Source organism: Colletotrichum acutatum (assembly GCF_030867785.1).
Source record: "Colletotrichum acutatum strain CBS 112980 chromosome Unknown BDZ83scaffold_34, whole genome shotgun sequence".
Lineage (NCBI taxonomy): Eukaryota > Fungi > Ascomycota > Sordariomycetes > Glomerellales > Glomerellaceae > Colletotrichum > Colletotrichum acutatum.
The window spans coordinates 191736-209936 of record NW_026849028.1 but is presented as its reverse complement, the minus strand read 5'-3'; the positions used below and the strand labels follow the sequence as shown (position 1 = coordinate 209936).

The 18201-nt window shown below is 53.8% G+C and overlaps 7 protein-coding genes across 7 annotated transcripts; 2 read left to right on the top strand and 5 right to left on the bottom strand.

Moving 5' to 3' along the window:
• Window positions 1-292: 292 nt before the first annotated feature.
• Window positions 293-847, bottom strand: BDZ83DRAFT_616813 (uncharacterized protein). Its single transcript, XM_060507996.1, has one exon. It carries the CDS (start codon window positions 728-730, stop codon window positions 554-556), a length of 177 nt encoding a protein of 58 aa, XP_060366280.1. The 5' UTR covers window positions 731-847; the 3' UTR covers window positions 293-553.
• A 907-nt stretch (window positions 848-1754) lies between these two features.
• On the top strand, window positions 1755-2920 carry BDZ83DRAFT_751055 (S-adenosyl-L-methionine-dependent methyltransferase; the record flags this gene model as incomplete). Its single annotated transcript, XM_060514000.1, has 5 exons — window positions 1755-1949; window positions 2023-2060; window positions 2128-2244; window positions 2321-2800; window positions 2887-2920. The coding sequence occupies 5 exons, from the start codon at window positions 1755-1757 to the stop codon at window positions 2918-2920; spliced, it is 864 nt and encodes a 287-aa protein (XP_060366279.1).
• Window positions 2921-3926: 1006 nt separating this feature from the next.
• On the bottom strand, window positions 3927-5868 carry BDZ83DRAFT_696992 (S-adenosyl-L-methionine-dependent methyltransferase; the record flags this gene model as incomplete). Its single annotated transcript, XM_060511376.1, has 8 exons — window positions 5412-5868; window positions 5246-5333; window positions 5123-5164; window positions 4898-5058; window positions 4772-4809; window positions 4551-4688; window positions 4053-4466; window positions 3927-3996 (listed from the first exon to the last, which is right to left on the bottom strand). Exons 1-8 carry the CDS (start codon window positions 5487-5489, stop codon window positions 3927-3929), a joined length of 1029 nt encoding a protein of 342 aa, XP_060366278.1. The 5' UTR covers window positions 5490-5868.
• An 823-nt stretch (window positions 5869-6691) lies between these two features.
• On the bottom strand, window positions 6692-8329 carry BDZ83DRAFT_267308 (short-chain dehydrogenase). Its single transcript, XM_060502034.1, has 3 exons — window positions 7714-8329; window positions 7332-7627; window positions 6692-7267 (listed from the first exon to the last, which is right to left on the bottom strand). The coding sequence occupies exons 1-3, from the start codon at window positions 8105-8107 to the stop codon at window positions 6788-6790; spliced, it is 1170 nt and encodes a 389-aa protein (XP_060366277.1). The 5' UTR covers window positions 8108-8329; the 3' UTR covers window positions 6692-6787.
• An 845-nt stretch (window positions 8330-9174) lies between these two features.
• On the bottom strand, window positions 9175-10701 carry BDZ83DRAFT_696986 (uncharacterized protein). The gene is made up of 3 exons (XM_060511375.1): window positions 10427-10701; window positions 10020-10312; window positions 9175-9941 (listed from the first exon to the last, which is right to left on the bottom strand). The coding sequence occupies exons 1-3, from the start codon at window positions 10578-10580 to the stop codon at window positions 9573-9575; spliced, it is 816 nt and encodes a 271-aa protein (XP_060366276.1). The 5' UTR covers window positions 10581-10701; the 3' UTR covers window positions 9175-9572.
• A 1422-nt stretch (window positions 10702-12123) lies between these two features.
• BDZ83DRAFT_267294 (BOP1NT domain-containing protein) lies at window positions 12124-14737 on the bottom strand. The gene is made up of 2 exons (XM_060502033.1): window positions 13873-14737; window positions 12124-13820 (listed from the first exon to the last, which is right to left on the bottom strand). Exons 1-2 carry the CDS (start codon window positions 14554-14556, stop codon window positions 12195-12197), a joined length of 2310 nt encoding a protein of 769 aa, XP_060366275.1. The 5' UTR covers window positions 14557-14737; the 3' UTR covers window positions 12124-12194.
• Window positions 14738-16624: 1887 nt separating this feature from the next.
• BDZ83DRAFT_575074 (uncharacterized protein) lies at window positions 16625-18110 on the top strand (the record flags this gene model as incomplete). The annotated part of the gene is made up of 2 exons (XM_060504773.1): window positions 16625-16694; window positions 16747-18110. 2 exons carry the CDS (start codon window positions 16625-16627, stop codon window positions 18108-18110), a joined length of 1434 nt encoding a protein of 477 aa, XP_060366274.1.
• Window positions 18111-18201: the final 91 nt, after the last annotated feature.

The window sequence follows — 18201 nt, the reverse complement described above, 5'->3', positions numbered from 1 at the left end:
CGCAGTGTTGAAGATGACAGGGGGTTGAGCGGCAGAGGGGACGAAGCTGAGTGTTGGGTGAATGGCACTGATCCAGCTGGTTTGAGGTAGTCGTGTTTGGCGGAAGCCTATCAATCGGGCTTCTAGCTGTTGGTACGGTGGATGAATACCAAAAACCTTCTGATACAACCATCGATGAAGTGCTAAGTGATGGTCATGGAAGTGACCTGCTTACCTCACTCTATGTATGTACGCTTCATCAATGACAGATAGCCATCAGTACTCGTGAGTCCGGTAGGCGACCGTGATCCAACATACTGGATCGATCAAGCAAGCTCGGTTCAAGTAGTCATTGAAGCGCTTATCCTTCACTCAAGCGCTTGTCCACCAACCTACTGCTAAGGGAGTCGACTTTCCTTCGCCCACTAACCCGGGGGCCGGCCCGGCCTGCATACAACCCCCCGGCTCGCTTCCCTCCCCGGTCGTGTCATTCCATAGCGCGGCCAGAGTGGAAAAAGATTAGCGGGCCCTCTGCAGAAAACGCCGCTTCACATTCCCAATTTGACAGCTGCAATTACAGACGTGCATATGCTGTTGGTTCCTTCTTGCTCCAACACCAACTCCAACTTGTTCCCCCCCTGCCTAGTTCGGTGTGCTCGTAAATGTTTGCCCTGGTATGATTGCCTTGGGGGGGGGGGGGGTTAAGATGCCTGGGCCCTGGGACGAGGAGGGGTTCGGTTCGGTTGGCCATTTTTCGGGGGCCAGACGGGCTTTTGAAGGATGCGGGTATGGGGGGAGGAGAGTGAGAGAGAGAGAGAGAGAGAGGAGTTGGTTGGAATTTGTGACACGATTCCTTTCGCTCTTTTTTCTTCTTTGGTGTATTGAGTCTGGGCGCTGTGCTTTTGTTTTGATCGAAACTGTTTTTGGTCCCTTACTATTTTTGAGAAAATAACGACAACTTGAGGCTGCCGACGTTGCTTCTGAAGTTCTGCTCTGCCAGCGTTCCTTACCCCTGCAGATGTCACACTTTCCAGAGCCTGGTGTAGGAGAGATCGATCAGACCAAGCATGATCAACTGTTTCTGAGCTTGAAAACGAAGTTGATGGCGGATTATGGGATTGATCCGGACCGTGATGTTGGTCAGCATTCGGGGGGGCGGCAGCAGCATTCTCACGATGACGAAGGTGATGGTGAGGACGAGGAAGAGGGATGTGGTCACGCCACTTGCGAACACGGGCATTCTGAGGACGTCCCTGTGAGTTTTCTGCCTTTCGTCTGTTGAGAATCTCACTCTCTTCAGCCTCCCCCCCACCTCTCACCCCGCCTACCCCTGCCTCTTGACTTCATTTTTTTGTCTTCTGTTTCTTTCTTTAAGAAATACTCAACTGACCGTGTCATTGCTTTTTTCTGGTGAAGGGCTTGTCTTCATCTGGGCTGAGTTTGAGTGAATCCATACTGGAGTACCGTATGGAGAACGGGAGGACATATCATCGGTACAAGGACGGCAGTAAGTGGGAGGCCGCAGTGGTCCGGGACGGGTTATGTATGGTGTTGGTGTTGTTTCTGACCGGCTTTTTTTTTTTTTTTTTTGCAGAATATACACTTCCAAACGACCAGGCTGAGCAGGAGAGGTTAGGTGAGTCTTGCCGTTCCCTTCTACCGCCGGCATTTGGTTGGTGCTGCTGCTGCTGCTGCTGCTGCTGCAAGATACAGTCACAGCACTTCCGCTCGGCAGTTTCTTCATCCGTTCGAAGCGGCATCCTCCGTATCTTCCCATGTATCCAGGTACTGACGGGAAGGCTCAATCTCCAGACCTCCAGCACAATGTCTTCCTCCTCACGTTTGGCAACAGACTCGGTCTCGCGCCGCCGTGCCAGAAGGGGGCCGAAGTCCCTGGCAGGGTCCTCGATGTTGGAACAGGGACAGGGATATGGGCTATCGACTTTGGTGATGAGCATCCCGAAGCTGAGGTTTGTCGAGTTCAAGAAAGTCTCAAAGGTTGTAGGGAAGTTTGTTTGCTAATGAAGTTGGCAAATACAAAAGGTTCTTGGGATTGATCTTTCGCCTAATCAACCTACGTTGTGAGTTTGGAACTAACGCCCTTCTTCATTTCGACATAGCGCCTTGCTGATACTTTTTCCATTATAGCCTTCCGCCAAACGTCGACTTTGAAGTAGACGATATTGAAGAGGAGTGGGTGTTTGACGAGCCGTTTGACTACATACACAGTCGCCTCATGACTTCCAGCATCGCAGACTGGAAGGAGTACCTGAAGAATTGTTTCGAGTTGAGTCCTGCCCTTGATCCCCCACCTTGGCTGTGTAAAACACACAGATTCTAGGCCACAAGTCCAGATCTTCTTACACTCTCGCAACAGCAACCTCACACCGGGAGGCTACCTAGAACTCCAAGAAGTCGACGTAGGCCCCTCATGCGACGACGGCACCCTCGATCCCACGACCTCGGCGCTGGCGCGGTACTGTGCCCTCCTACACGACGCCTCGGTGATGCTGGGCCGGCCCTACCAGGAGATCCCCAAGCTCGCCGACCTGATGCGCGATCCGGAGGTCGGGTTCGTGGACGTCGAGGTCCGCGTGTTCAAGTGGCCCACCAACGGGTGGCCTGCCGCGGACACGGAGGAAGGGAGGAGGTTGAAGGAGCTCGGGGTATGGAGCGGGGAGAATATCGTGGCTGGGCTCCAGGGATTTGCGATGGCGCCGTTTACGAGGGCGTTTGGGTGGTCTAAGGAGGATGTTGATACGTTTTTGGTGGGTGTCAGGAATGAGATGAGGGATGAGAGTATTCATGCTTACGGGCTTGTGTGAGTTCATTCCCCGGAGGGACGCTTGGTTTATAATATCTGCGTCTGAATAGGGGTGTGTGGGAGTTTGCTAACGATATTCGTAGGTATTCCATTGTTGGAAGGAAGCCGCTGCAGTAAAGGTACCCAGACTTCGATAATCTTCCGGATTACGTTAATACCAACGAGATACGAGGCACGTAATTACGTGGTACACGGCTTCACAGCTTTATCAAATGAACCCGACTGAAAGATAATGGCGGTAGAACCTAATTAGTCCTTATTGACGCTCTGAGTGGGATCATTGGACCAGAAGAAGTCGGTGTTGCTAATATTACTATCAACGAAGAACAGCTATCTGATGACCCTTTTGGCGAAGGCTGCTAGTCTCCTTGGGAAGGCATGTAAAGTCATACCGCGATTCATGGAGGACAAGGCTTTCTATGGAGAGCTCTGATAAACGCACTGACAGGGTGATGATATAGATGAGAAGGACGAAGTTTTGGGGGTGTTCCCGGATGGACTAATGAGTTTGGTCTCCTCTCTTGAGAATTTAGGCGAGAAAGTTATTACTACGAGGCCATATTGTACCGAACTACACGCATATCAAGCCAGAGGCGTCCAGTTACGTCGCCCACCTGCCAGTCAGTTGGTCCAATGCGTTCTCTGATGCCCCAATAAGGAATGGGTGGGTTCGTGACACAGAAGCAAATGTTCCACGAGACAATATATCACTTGGATCAAGTAAGCTTGATTACCCGGTCGTTATGTTTCCAGCTGACAATCTAGGATGTCGGTACGGCATGAGAAATGTAACTCAACCAATTGAATATTTGGCGAACTCAATTACCAAGTGCGCATATCACAATGCTGACGGGTGTCTTTTCCTCTGCTGTAACTATGTGATTTGAGAGGCAGAAAACTCTGCTCTGAAAGAAAGAAAGACTGATGCTTATGCTGCTAAGGTGCCTCCCTAGGTATTGACAAGTGCTACAAAATCATGCAAAGCGGTCCGGATTGACGTTCTCACTGTTCAGTGCTAATTCAAAATGCCATCAGCAAGATTTTGCCGTTGGTTGTCGTGCTGTGATCATCATATGATCCAGCAAGTTGAAGTCTCGAGTGACCAAACCCCCTTCAACGCATCTCAAGCAATACTCTCCTCTTTCTTCGCCTCAAGCTCACCCTTCTCCGGTTTGCGGCCAATGATGCAGTACCTGTCACACACGTTAGAATATCAATAAATCGACGCAGGGGAATTTGACAAACGTACGCCGGCATATAAGCATGAATAGCTTTATTCCTCAGATCATTCCGGACATCGACGAGGAAGACATTGACCTCCTCGGGCGACCACTCGTACGCGCGCGTAAACGCCGCCATCGTGAAGGCCTCCATGCCCGTCGTGCCGTTCTCGAGCTGGATCCGGCCGAGCTGCTTGTATTTGGGGTCCTTGGGCCACTCGTTGAGCGGCCACTTGAAGGTGGTGATGGACACGTCGACGAAGCCGGCGGCCTTGAGGTCCAGGGACTTGGGGTCAATGTAGGGGCGGCCGAGCTTCTCCGAGGCGCCGTGGAGGAGCTTGCTCCATTGCGAGAGCGCGTGCTTCTCCGTGAGGGTGCCGTCGTCTGAGGTGACGAAGATGTCGAGCTCTTGCAGCTCGACCCAGCCGCCTGGCTCGAGGTTCCTTTTTCACGAGTGTTAGCTGCGACTTTTTATTGATATGGTTTAGATTTCTTCGGTTGCTATGAGTAGCTTTTTTCCAACTCACTTGTAAATCTTGCGGAGATAAATGTCCCAGTCGTTGACGGCGCCTGTCATAACTCTGCTGTGGATATAGTTGAAAGGGCGGGACCACGTCCAGTCCTCCTCGAGGTCATCAATCTCGAATTTGAGGTTAGGAGGTACGCTGAGATAATCAGTAAACCGATGAATGACATGTTCGGGCTTGAAACAAGAGTAAAGCCTACGAACGGGAATCACCTAACGTACTATTCAGTCAGGGGTGGCGAGAGGTCGAAACCGATAACCTTGCAAGCAAAAACGTTAGATGGTCACAGTTCAGCCGCCTTTTCTTGCGGATTCGTCGAAATGCGAACCCTGATTCTTTCTCCTTACCTCTGACTCCGGATGATCATCTGCAAAGTCGATGGCCCAGCTGCCAGTACCGGTACCGACGTCCAGGGCACGAGAACACACGAACTTTGAGTCCTTCTGGGCGGGCGGGGCGACGCCGGAAGCGAAGTCGAGAGAAATCAGCCACAGCTCATTCTCCAGCTCTGAAATTCGTATCGTTAGCTGGGGACCAGCCAGTAAGAACAATAGCATCAGAAAGGGAGTTACCAAGTCTGTCCATCTCTCGCTCATCGTTGGGTTTCGTGTATTCTGTGTCATTGTCAGACCGTGTCTCGATGCCAAGCGGGATGGGTTTCATCAAGGTAATACAACAAGCAAAGGAGAACTCACTGCCGTCTTTGTAACGGTGATATGTCCTACCGTTCTCGAGGCGGTAGTCGAGAACGGATTCGCGCAGACTCGTGCTCGACGAGGCAATCTGTTTGCGATATTCAGCGATGCCAATCTTTCCCCGTACTTGTACGTACGTTGGCGGCGTGGATGCGCGATTGCTTACACTCCCAACCTCTGACCGGGTCTCATCTTCCGTATCGTCCCCCACAATCAACTCGTCAGGATACCTCTCAGTCGTCATCTTTGTTTGCTAAAGAATCCCGGGGCAGATCTCAAAAATGAAGTTGTTTGGTTGGTGTCAACCCTTGTATTTTGAGATTTGTTTGCTGGATCCCGCGAGAGAGCAGATATGCGATGAGCAAGAGACACACACTCTCTCTCTCCACGGAAAAGAGGGGTTGGGCTGGTATTCGGTGATTTTTTTTTGTTATGGGCACGCCGCCGGATCGGTCAAAGGGCGGAGAAAATTCCCAAGATTTCGAACATGCCACTCATGTTTCCGTACGGCGCAGCCGTTAACCGCCCAGTCAACTTGTGGGACCCCCATCGTTTGAAGAACGAACGAGCAGGGGGGGTAATGAGATCCATGGACGGGGAAGGCCTCGGGTGATGATTTCGATAAGGAGTCTAGTTCTCCCATCCTGCAGATTTTCCCACTTTCCGAATCTAGTTTTTATCTATTGGCATGCGATATGCCTGGGGGACGGTCACCCGTTGGAGCTTGGCCACGGGCCGTTTGTTCGCTCGCTTCTACAACGCGCAGAGACAGTTGGTCACTTGTCACTTTTACCCAACCTAAGAGAAGGCCCAGAGACAAGGACATTGGTTGATTGGTACCGGCTGATAGGCCTGTCGGAGCGAGCGATCGAACTCTGTAAGACATCTTGAAGATGTGTTTTCGTGATAACGCACGAATCAGTCAGTCGCAACAACAACGGTTTGGGCTAGTGGCCCTGAGCAGAGGCAATACGATTGTTTGTCTTGCGGCTTTTTTGAACGATAGGAACTATTCCGAGACACCATATATCCATGGAATTCATAGAGTGAAGAGGAAGAGCTGTTATCGTAAGGTGATATCTGTTTTTTTCTCTCCCAAATTTGCGACTGAAAGCAGTTGGTCCTTGTTGGGTTCGGTGTATCACTAAACCCCGATCACCCGATGATAAAATCGGGACCTTCGCGTATGCAGACAACAATACACGTCGTCTCAACAGATCGCTCATTCAGATCCGAGCGAAGATAGTCCTGGATTGAAGTGTGCAGGTCGCCTATGATAGGCGAAGTCGTGGTTCATAGTTCTAGCTGGGAACTCACGACCAGCTGGCGGCTCTGCAAGTGTCGTTCGTGGACTCGTGTAACGGAAGACACCATGTCCCTGCAAGGATGTACGCACCCGCGGCGGGACCATCCATCTCACTAAAGTACTTACAAAGTTACATATATTTTCGGAGCGAGAGCAACGTGTGTCGACTTTATATATACTGCCTGCCTATCTCATCCGCTTTCCTGCAATACTATCAATTCCCTTTGAGATTCCTCTCATTCGATACCATTCGGTTCGGGAATGGGTTCAGCAACCAAGACCGTGCTCTCCTCCGGCCTCTCTTGCTCCTCTTCGGCCTTCTTATCCCTCTTCTCGTAAAAGCCCTCAACGTCCTTGACCACCTGCCGGCCCGAAAAGTTCTTCATCAGCTTCTGCGACTCGCCCCGGATACGATGCTGGTACCAGTGCGGGAACGCCCGCAGCGCCGTCAGCACGTTGCCATACGCGGGCAAGACGACGTGGCCGCTCTCGCCCGTGAGCACCTGCTTGACCACGGCATCGGCGACGGTCTCGGGCTCCAGCGCCGGGAGGATAAACTCCACGCCCTGCTCGTAGCCGGTGAAGAGCGGAGTCTTTGTGAAGCCCTGGTTAACCAGTACCGTGCGCACTCGCGGGGCGTTGTACCGAGTGGTGAGCTCTGCCGTGATGCCCTCGTGGAAGGCCATGGCGGCGGCTTTGGACGCGCCGTAGTCGACCTGGAGAGATTGAGTCATTTTTGTCGGGTCAACAAGCCAGATCAGTCTGGAGGGTTAGTCCTACCATGTTGGGGACGCATAGGTAGCTTGCGTATGACGCAACCGTCACAATCATGCCGTGATTCGCCTTCGCCATGTGTGGGAGGAATTCCTTGGTTGTCCAGTAGTGCGCAAGTGTGTTGACGTCGAAGGTAAAGCGGATATCCCGTTCCGTAGAGTCGAGAACGGTCTTCCCACGCGCCACGCCGGCGTTGTTGATAAGCACCGTCGGGTGGCCGACCTTTGCACGGATATCGTTGGCTACGGCTGCGAGCTTCTCAGTCGACGTGATGTCGCACTTGAAATAGTGCACATTGGAAGCTGTTGGCGAGTGTTAGACAATGAACCGCGCCACGCGAAAACGGGCATCACCACCGATTTCTCTGAAGAGAGGAAGGGGCACTCACCAGCAGTGAAAGTCAAATCCTGGATATCCAAAACGACGACAGTAGCACCCTGCTCGGCCAACAGCCGCGCAACATGCCCGCCAATCCCACCAGCACCGCCCGTGACGAGAACAATTTCCCTGCGCCAGTCGTACCGGTCGTCGACCCAGTTGTTCAGGGCGCGCCGCGAGAGCCAGCTGCTCGCCCAGCGCGTGACGGCGCAGTACGCCAGAAACTTGATGCGCGAAAAGGCCGTGGGGTGGAGGATGGCGAGATCACCGCCCTTTTTGGTGTAGCGAGCGAGGAGCAGTAGCGGGAGGAGTACGGACGGGTTCAGGGCGGTCCTGGCGATGAGGCGGAAGATGGGGTCGGCTGTGAGGCCCTCGCGCGGGAGGAAGCCCTGGTGTAGAGGCATCGTCGAGGTTGTGTATCTGCTGCGTTCCGCGTTGGGGTTTGAGAGTATGCCTGAACAGGCTGGTGATGTGTCCCAAGGGATCAGGCTTTCGTTTCTCAAAGATGTTGATGAAATCAGACGACAGGCCAAGAGACGATTCTGAGATGGGCTTTTGCTAACGCCGGTGAGTTGAGTGAGTATTCGTCAACCAACAGCCTCGGGTTACGGTGCAATGAAGCTTGAATTAGAGCTTGGGTTGTACCAAGTTTCCAAGACAGGAGGGATTGTCAGAAGAAAGACAATCTCAACATGACACCACCTCACAATTGCCATGCGAACCCTCCATACTTAAAGGGTGTTTCAATGACGAGGGGGGTTTCAACAGTCATAAGTAAAGAAAAGGTGGCCCAGGGTCGTCCGTCGCACACCGGGTGACAGAGGCAGAATAGCTCCCAACCAGACTTGATGCTTGGCGGGAGAGAGGACGGAAGGAAGCTACGACCATCCAAGTCCCCGTCCCCCTTCCCCGTCCCATCATTGCTTGCCGCACATCAGTCGTACAACCACACCATGTGCAGGTGTCCTTTCCAGATTGGAGATGCAACGCGCAGCCGAGGTCTAGTGCGGCCAAAAAGTGCGGGGAATCCGGGGGGCCGTTGTGGAAACGGCGCGGAAGTCTTGGGGGATGGGGGCTTGCGATGCATAGCCCGTCTAGTGAGTATTGTGATAGGACAAGGTCCGGTGAGAAACGTGAGTTGCGAGCTTGCGATCGACATTTCCTCGTGCCATAGTTCCCAAGTGCCTACTAAGAAAAAGGCTGAGCCGAATGGTAAACCATAGGTGTGCACTACAAGCGCGGGGTGGTCGGCCACATGCAAGTTGTAAGTGTTGTAACGGCTCCTCGCCTGGCCTGACGTGCGTATTGCCTTTTCCAGAAAGCAGTTCGTCGCGCGTGCGGCATGGGGCCACCGGATGGCTAGGACGCTCAGCTCCGGGTACTCACCGACCCGGTGGGAGTGGGGAATCTTCAAGGTCCCGGGAATGAGTTTCCTACTGCGTAATAGACCCGTTCCTCGCGATCGGTTGGTGTTTGCTTAATTGTTTTTGAGTTCTGCGTTGAGTTCTACGAGACGAGAAGACTTTTGTGTACCCGTACTTTCGTTGGAGAGAATTAACCTTATCTTCAATTGGCTTCCCTCCATCATCGGTTTTCACCTCTGCCAACTTCTAGAAGACATCAAATGTTCGGCCGTTTGCAATATCTGTGCGCAGAGGCAAGGTACTAAGGTTATATACACCCATCGGTATCGGTTTCGGCACCGTCCGTCGGTCGACGGACTAAAACCATTGAGTCCCGTCGGGCGAGATTCGATTAAGAAATATGTACTAATACAGCTTCCGCGTCTGGGGTATCACGAATGGGCACAAGTGTAACCAGCCAGCTCGTCCACAACGAAACTGGCGAAAAGCCTCCCTCTCCCTCCGATCAGAGTATCAGCGCAGCGCCGATGCTCACCAAACACAGCCAATACGCCCCATCCCTCCACCTCAAGCTCGCACCCGCGCCGAGACCGTCGCCGGGCGTCGCCTCAGGCTTCGTCCCGCCGAGTCCGTCATCGCCGCTGCCGCTTCCCGATTTAACTTCAATGGTGGTGGAGTCGCCCGGCGCGAAGAGCACGCCGATCGAGTTGGCGGCCGTGGCGTTGAGCTGCTCGGCGGTGAGGAGCGGATTGTTGAGGGCGTCGCACGAGGGCCGGCCGTCCTTTTGCTCGATGCTGTTTGTGACGGAGATGGGCACGTCAAAGATTGTGTAGTGATCTTCGCCGTTGAGGCGGAAGTTTTGGCGGATGGAGATCTGGGAGAATTATTGTGTGAATCTTCGCCCTCCGGATCGGTTCGTAATTGGGGGTGAGTGTGTTAGTGCTAGACTTACATTGTACGCGCCGCGGTCGCTGTCGCTAGAGCTTGGCTGTCCGTTGCCGACGAGACAATCCGGCCATATCCAGTTTACGTGCTTCACAGTGCTGCCGGGCTCCTGGATCATAATTTCCCCCAAGCTGGCGTTATTGGCCGTCGCCGTGCCGTTGGAGATGGTGAAGTTGCGGCCGGTAGTGTAGCTTGACAAAAACATGGTCACATTGAAGATTTTGGTCGGACTATCCGCGGCATACGGCGGCAGCGGCATCTTGCCGTTCGTCGAGACGTCAATCGCAACATGGAGGTTATCTATAGTTGAACTACTGTTAACGATGTGTGGTCCGATGAAAGCCAAAACTCTCATGGTTGTTTGCGCGACTTCATCTGAAGTATTTGGGAAAAGGTGTCTGGCGGGTTACTAACCTCCGCCCAGCGGGGTCCCCGGCTGAGGCGCATCCAAGATAACCAACCCAGGCGTGAAAATCTGGCCGTTGGCAATGGTGAAGTTCTGGGCCGTCCCGGAGGCCGCGAATAGGGCCAGCACCGCGGCCGCGGCGTACGAAGTTGAGGAGACCATGACGATGGAACAGGACTGAATGTAACGCTGCGGAAAGGAAGGTCGCGAAAGATATGGAAAATAGAGCCGGGAACCGAGAAAGAAGAGGGACAGAAAAAGATTAGCAACGATCTTGCGCCTGCGCGGGGCAAGCAGTTTGTTTAATTATTTCAAAGTCCCACGCGCCTGAAGCATCCAAGAGAGCGGGAACAGGGTTTCCTGGATCTCTCTTACAAAAAGGTACGGGAAAAGTGGAAACGGGCGGCCCTTGAAAATTCGAGAAACAAAAAAGGATGATTTCGTTCGATGCGGGATGATGGATCGGGTGCTCGCGAGGGAAATGAGCATACGGGCCACACACACCTGGAGTAGATTGCCAGGGATGGGTGGGCGAACAGAGATGAGAAGACAGAACAAGGCAAACAGTCAAGATGCTAAGTGGATGGGACGTCAACCGTTCTTGAGGCAGAAGGGATGAGGGGGCGAAAAGTCTTGAAGGCTTCATACGACGGATACAAGCTACGTCGTTATGCAAGCTCGTCTCTAAACACCACCTCCTCTCGGTTCGATGACAGCGGCGATCCGACGCAAGAGACGGCAGAGAAACCTTGGCCCTTTATGAGCCTTGCAGGTTCTGGGCCACTGTCATTCATGCCGTGTTTGTATCCCTACACAGAAAAGTGTGTGTGTGCCTCTTCCCGGAAGTCGAGAACCGGGGCCAGGTGTTCCACCGCTTTACAATAACCTTACAACTCTACCAGTATTAAACCACCTGGCACCGTGGCACCATACGATACGCGATCTCCAGCCAACCCTTTGGTTATGGCGTCTGTGCATGACGTGGGTTCGGATTCGCCAGGGGACTGGAACAGAGACGAGCTAGACGTCGAGGACTGTACGGAGTAAGGATTCTGAGGAGTGAGGTGGTCAATAACGCCTGGGAATTAAGATGACTTGCCCCTCGCGGGTGTGACGCCCTCTTGATGCATGCCAGGTTTCAGATTGAAGGAAGCGGGAAGAATTAGCAGATAGCCTGCAAAGAGCACTAAGATGATATCAGTTAATTTACGAACAATCCGTTACCCATCGCATATTCCGCCAAGTGCCCTTCTCCATCAACAAGAGAGCGAGCGGCCCCAACGGCGAAGGAGAAAGGGCCCTGAACTTCCATCAATGAGAAATGAGACGGCGAGGACGCACGAGCCAACGCCTAATTAAACTTGCAGCCAAATACCCTGCGCTGGCGCCGTGGGGTTTCCGGCTCCTTCGGTCCCTTCGGCATCGTCTTCCGTCGCCAAGTGACTGAACTCCATCTTGCATTTTGTAAGGGTCTCTTCATGATACGGGTATGATAGGACTAGTCTCGTCTCTGCAAGTTCACAGCACGTGTTGAGAAGATCACGATATCGGAAAAAATGGTTTGTACAAATTCGACATCCATTAATGACACCATCCTGCGTTGTAGGTAAATCGGGGGCGAATTATCTAACATGAACAAATTTTTGAAAAAAAGCAAACTTGTCTAGTTTTGTTGAAGGATCCTTCTTTTGGTTCTTTTTGGTTCTTCCCAACGCCTCGCTGTCTTTTTTGTGAAAACTTACAAGTATCCTCCCCAACCGTGGATGGACTCACTCATCAGGTCCAGAGGATACAGGTGCCGTCAGCGCCGGCACTCACACACCAGAGCTCCGTAGGGTGCCAGTCAACGTCCAGGACACCGAGCTTATTGACAATCTTGTGGCCCTTGAGCATCTTCACCGGCACAATGGTCGGGTTTTCCATGAGATCGGTCACGACCTTGCCGTGGAAGATTTGCAGCGTGCCGTCGTCACTGGCGTCGGCGAACAGGGGGAAGCTGCGGTGGTACTTGACGGCGCGGATGGCCTCCGAGTGGAAGCGCATCGTCTTGTACGGGCGGTTGGAGAGGTCGAGATCGTGCCACAAGAGACGTCTGTCGTAAGATCCCACCACGATGTTGTCACCACCAGAGTGCACATCAAAGGACGAGATCCAGCGGGCGCCGGGCTGGATGACCTTGACGAGCTCCTGTCTTTGCAGGTCGTAGCAGCGGATCATGCGCTGGGTCGCGACGAAGAAGAGCGGCCGCGAGGGGTGGAACTGTGCCGTCTGGGCGAGACCGGGCAGCTTGCGGAAGGGAATCTGAGTCAGATGCTTCGAGAGGGTGTGAATAGCAACTGCGCTGCGCTGGCCGTTGGGGGAAACGGTGCTGAGGAAGTCTCCGCGTCTGTGCCAGTTGATCACCTTGATGACGGACCTGACGGTGGCCTTGAGCAGGACGCCGGCAGCCTCCAGCTTGGAGCCAGGTCTAGCCCACTTCCCCGGGTGCTCCTTGGTGACGGCAGCTGCGGGCTGAGGGTTCTGTGTGGCATAACCGAAACCAACGTCGATAATGTCACGGCTGGCCTTGTCGATGCCGTCCGCACCGCGGGGAGGGACCGCAAAGAAGAGATCTTCACCAGCAGCAGCGGCCAGGATGAAGGTCTCCTTGTTAGGACGCCAGCGAACAGCGTTCACAGCCTCATCGAGGCTGAGCTTGGCCATCCACTCCTGGCGACCGGTACGGAGATGCCACAAGCGCACAGTACCGTCGTCACCACCACTTGCAAGCCACTCGCCGTCAGGGCTGATGGCAGAAGACCGCACGCGACCCTCGTGGCCGCGGAAAACAGTCTGGCAGGATGTGGGGAAAGGCCTAAGCTCCTCGGGACGGGGCAGCTTGGGAAGAAGCGACGCGGGATCGATGTTGAGCCTGTTCTTGCGCACACGAGGAGCGAGGTAAAGGTCCAGACAGCGCTCAAAGCGCTCCTTGACGAATTCGCCATAGGCAGGGACTTTGCGCAATGAATCAAACTTGGCGGGCATGTACTCCTTCTCTCTGTCCTCGGGATCCGCCTTCTCCCACTCTTCCTTCTCGGCTTCTGTCGGGAGGTACTCGGGGGGAGGGTTGTAACTGAGGTCGTAACCCGGAGGCGGGAGCTTGGGTGCCGGGATGTCCATGACGTGCGGCGGGCGCTCCTCCTCGTTCGCCCAGACGTCGTAGTAGACTTCTTCCTTCTCGGCTTCCTCCTTCTCCTTCTCTTCCGCCGACTTGTACGGCAAGATGTGTCCGTCCTTGATGGCCTTGACGAGCTTGGCAATGCGCTTCGCCTCGTGCTTGGAGGGGACGAAACGGCGTTTCGGTTCGGGCGCTGCGCTAAGGGGCATCTTCTCCTCGTGTGCTGTGAACCAGTGGACCATTTCCTGGGTATCGTTAGTCTCGAAGGCATGTCACACATAGTATATGGATACTCACGGGGTAGGGATCGTAGCCTTCTTCGGGGACCTCGTTCATCTGGACGCGGCGCAAAAGCTCGAGCTCATCCTGGCTCAGGTTGAGAGGCTTGCCGGTCTGGGGGTCCGTCAAGCCAGTCCAGCCCTTGGGGAGCTCAATGGTCTCGAGCAGGGCATCCAATGCCTCGCCGGCGGCCGGACGCATAATCTTCTTGCCATTGATGTCATATCCGATGTGAGGGTAAGAGTCGTAGAAAGAAAGAGGAATGTTGCCGATTGTGTTGACGGGCTCCTGGGCGTCACTGTCGTCGGAGTCGTACTCGGCGTTAATTTCGTCGTACTCGTAGCGCTCTTCGCCGTTGGCGCCCGTTACGACGCGATAGTTGGGCTTGTCCTCCTCGTCATTGTCGACAGCGCCAGCATCCTTGCCCAGGTTTGTTGACTTGAGCTTCGAAGCAATATCTTCGTCGTCGGCATCGGAGGGAATTTCGTCGCTCAGAATATCCTCCTCATCCTCCTCGTCCTCTGACTCCTCGCCGTTCAGGCCATTGTCTTCGCCTTCAGACTCGGAAGTTTCTTCATAGTCGGAATCATCTTCGCTCCCGGACAAGACACCTTCCAAAGTTGCGCCAAACTCGTCGTCAACAGGGGCAGGTGCATCCGCCTGCGGCTCCTTCCGCTTGCCTAACGCTTGTCGTGCACCCATTGTGGTGGTGGAAAAATTGTCAGCCAAAAGAGATTGTCAAGGGCTATTTTTGGAGCTTTCGGTTCGCGATGCAAGCGCAGGCGGTTTGGGTGGACGCCTTCTGGGAATTTTTTTTTTCTGCCGTCGGTCGGTGCTAGTGTTTCCCTGACCGCCTAGCGGGGTCGACCGAGACGCGAGACGGAAGAGTGGAGGGATCGCTCCGGTTCGTCCCCAATTGCGACTCCAAAATCTGCCCCGAAATCTGCCCTACAACAACACCGCCAATTCCACCAACGTACATCCCGTTGGAACACAACGATGCAAGAAGACCGAGCCTAGTATCTCACTGGTTGTCTAAACGTTTCATTTCGAACGTCATAGGCCTTAGACTACAACACATGCAGAGAGTTTCGAGGATAATGCATAATTACCTACCCCGAGAATGGCCCATGCGCCACAATGGCTGTCAGCCCATACTGAAGTTCTGGACGCCTCTACCAAACTCAAATACCTAGCGCCATTCCGGCTATTAATGTACTTTAGGTTGGGTGGGCGGCCCCTATGCAGCGGTGCATGGGCTGCCCTACAGGGCGTCCTTCAGCCGTTGTCTTGCTAACCACACGCAACCTTCCAGCGCTCGAGACACTACAACGTAACATCGGACTCATTGGCAGCGGGTACGAGGTGGTTTCTTGGCACAATTGGACGCCTACTGCGCGCTGAAGCAGGCGCAGCGACGCCGAGTGTCTCCTTACACACGTTGATGAATCGTGGACGCAACGGAGGATACACGGAGAGAGCTCACCATGCCCAATAAAGGGCTTATGTGTGAGTATTCTCATGTTCCATCGTCAGCCCGCCCGACCATACCAGTGATGGGTAAGACGCTTCGGGCTGCTCCGAAACAGCTTCAAGGGAGAGGTTCCTCGTGATGCTGGTGCCCTGTCCGCATCCATGGTACTCACATGAAGGCACTTACGCCGATGACTCGAATCTTTACGAATTACGCACTCTTGACCAATGACAGCGCCGCCTAACAGCACCTCAGGGTAGTTCAAGCACCGGGGGATCTGATCCTGCACACACGAGAGAGGCGTTGAAGCCCAATTCTTTCGCATACCAATCTGAGGAGAGCATATCTCATGATGTCTTTCTGTCAAGTTGAGGAAGACTTTCATTCACTATAAGTGTCTTGGCATGAGCAGGATAGGGAACCTTGAGAGGTGGCTCAGCCTTGGTTTGCTCGAGAGATAGGTAGTCTCTGTTGTTGCTAGAGAAGTACTACCGATATGATCAAAGAGAAGTGAGGACAGCTTTAACGGTGAACCAAGCTATCTTTCTAGCAAAAGTACTTAGTGATGAACTTTACTTTCCGTCATATGCAAGGTTGGCATGGTGCTGACGCCGCCTCGAATCCTTCAAGAAAAGGGACTTTGGAGTGACTGATGGCGAGGCCGGCCAAGCAGCGTTTTGCAGTGTACTCTTACTGAGCGAATGTACCTTGCCCTACCAATGGATCCCGTACAGCAACCACCGACTGAGTTGGTCTTAGGGGGCGGGCTTGAGCTAGCGCGGGTAAGCTGTGCTGCGTGGCTTGCTCCTCACCTACGACAATTACGCCGTGGACCGGGAGAAGCTTTGCCCTCTGGCTTCTCAACCGCACCTCGTGTGTCTCACTCCGTCTTCCTCATCCCGATCTCTGGACCACAGTCACAAATACCTACGTCTGCATTTCCAACGTGGCCGTCGGTGTCACCATCTGCATGCTTCCATCTCGTGCATACCGCAGCCTCGAGCAAGAAAAAAAAAAAACTCCGGGATTCAGCTGGAGAGCAAGCCACGAGCTAAGGCAGCCAGGGCTTCATCGTCGTGCCTTTGGGCTTGTCACTACCTTGCCATTCAGAGTCATCGGCCCTATTAGCATATCGACTTTTACGATCTCTCCGTCACCTACATATAACCCCCCCGAAAGCCGCACTCCCAGCAGTCTGGAAAGTTCTGAGTAATCAGAATAGTTCAACCATCGAATATTGTCAGGCAATCACGACGACGCCTCTTCAGTCCCCTGTCACCTTTGTCATATCATATCATGCCCCAGAGTAGTAGCCCGTCCAAGTCGGCGGCCGGTGTCGTGAAGCATCGCGCGTGTGATGAGTGTCGTAAGTGGGACTCTCAAGCCCATCTGGAATAGATGCTAATAACCCAGACAAGGTTCACGAAAGCTGGCTTGCACCAAGGAACCTGACGGGTGCTCGAGATGTCGGCGGGAGGGGCTCAGATGTGTCTACTCGGCCCAGAAGCAGATGGGCCGGCCAAGAAAACGTAGACACGTCGAGGAGGCCGAAGGACAATCTTCCCCCGACAAGCCCGAGAATCAAGACCAGCAGGCGCAGATGCCACTCATGACGCAACCGACATTAGACACCGACTTGTCGGCCTTCTTCACCCAAGACTACTCTAGCATGAACTACCTTGACCTCCTCTCCCCCTTGGAAGGCCTGCCGCCTTCGACGCTGCCGCCTGAGCTGTCGAGCTTGGCCATGGCATACACCGAGCCGCGGTTCCCCAATGGAGACTTCCAGTTTGGGGTTGCGGGTGTTGACCTGTTAGGTGGCATCAACTTTGACGAAAGTGACTCTGCTGACGAGGATTTACCTCAAGATATCAATAAAAGCCTTACAGAACTGCTCTCGGCGCAAGTGCCCGAGACGGTTCCCAGTCTCTCCCCTCCTACGGCATCAGAGACATCATCTCACACGGCCGCCGCAAGCACACCAGAATCATCTACATCTGGCAATCCCAAAAACGAGGATGACACTGGCAAAGAGGTGGATGGGGCACCGAAAGCATACAACAACACCACTTGCTCTTGTCTATCCCAAATCTTCCTTTCCCTGGACGCCTTATCGAGACTACCAAACGATGTCAAGATTGCAATGGGCATAGCCAGGTCCGCCGCGAGGGTGGCCCACGACGTCATCCACTGCCCATCCTGCAGTCTCACTGATATAACGAAGCCGCCGCCGATGCAGGCATTCCAAAACATGATGATGCTGGGCGCCATCCTCCCGTCAACAGCCAACGCCTACGCCAAGATTCTCGAGCTCATCGACAACGAAGCCTCTCAGGCCAAGAAAGAGAAGAGGAACATCACGTTTCGCTTCGCCGAGTATGGCGGGCTGTGGGGCGAGTTGAGCAGACGGGATACCGACTGCGGCGCGATAGAGACGTTTGACAATCGAGAGATGGACCCGGACAGCTGGAGGCTATCCGTCAGGGGCCTGCTGAAAATCGACATTTACGGGCACGATTTCCAGAGGTCAGATGGGGCGAGATCTACGGTACCCTACCATCACCTCGGTCTCAAGGATGTCATCAAGCAGATGGAGGATCGGTCAAACAACCGACATGACAAGCTCGACGAGATGGTCGCGGCCGGGCTTCCCCATCCGATGCTGCACTCAGATCAGCACCTGATGGTTCCGCAGGGCAAGGACGACGGCAAGGAGAATCGGCACTGCCTGAAGATTATTGAGATTGCGCGTGTTGCTTTGGACAAGCTGGTGATAGCTTAAAGGTCGAGAAGGAGGTTTTTTTATCCGATTATTTGTTTTTAGATGGCTCACTACAGGATGAACGGTATTACGACGGCAACATGTTGGCTAC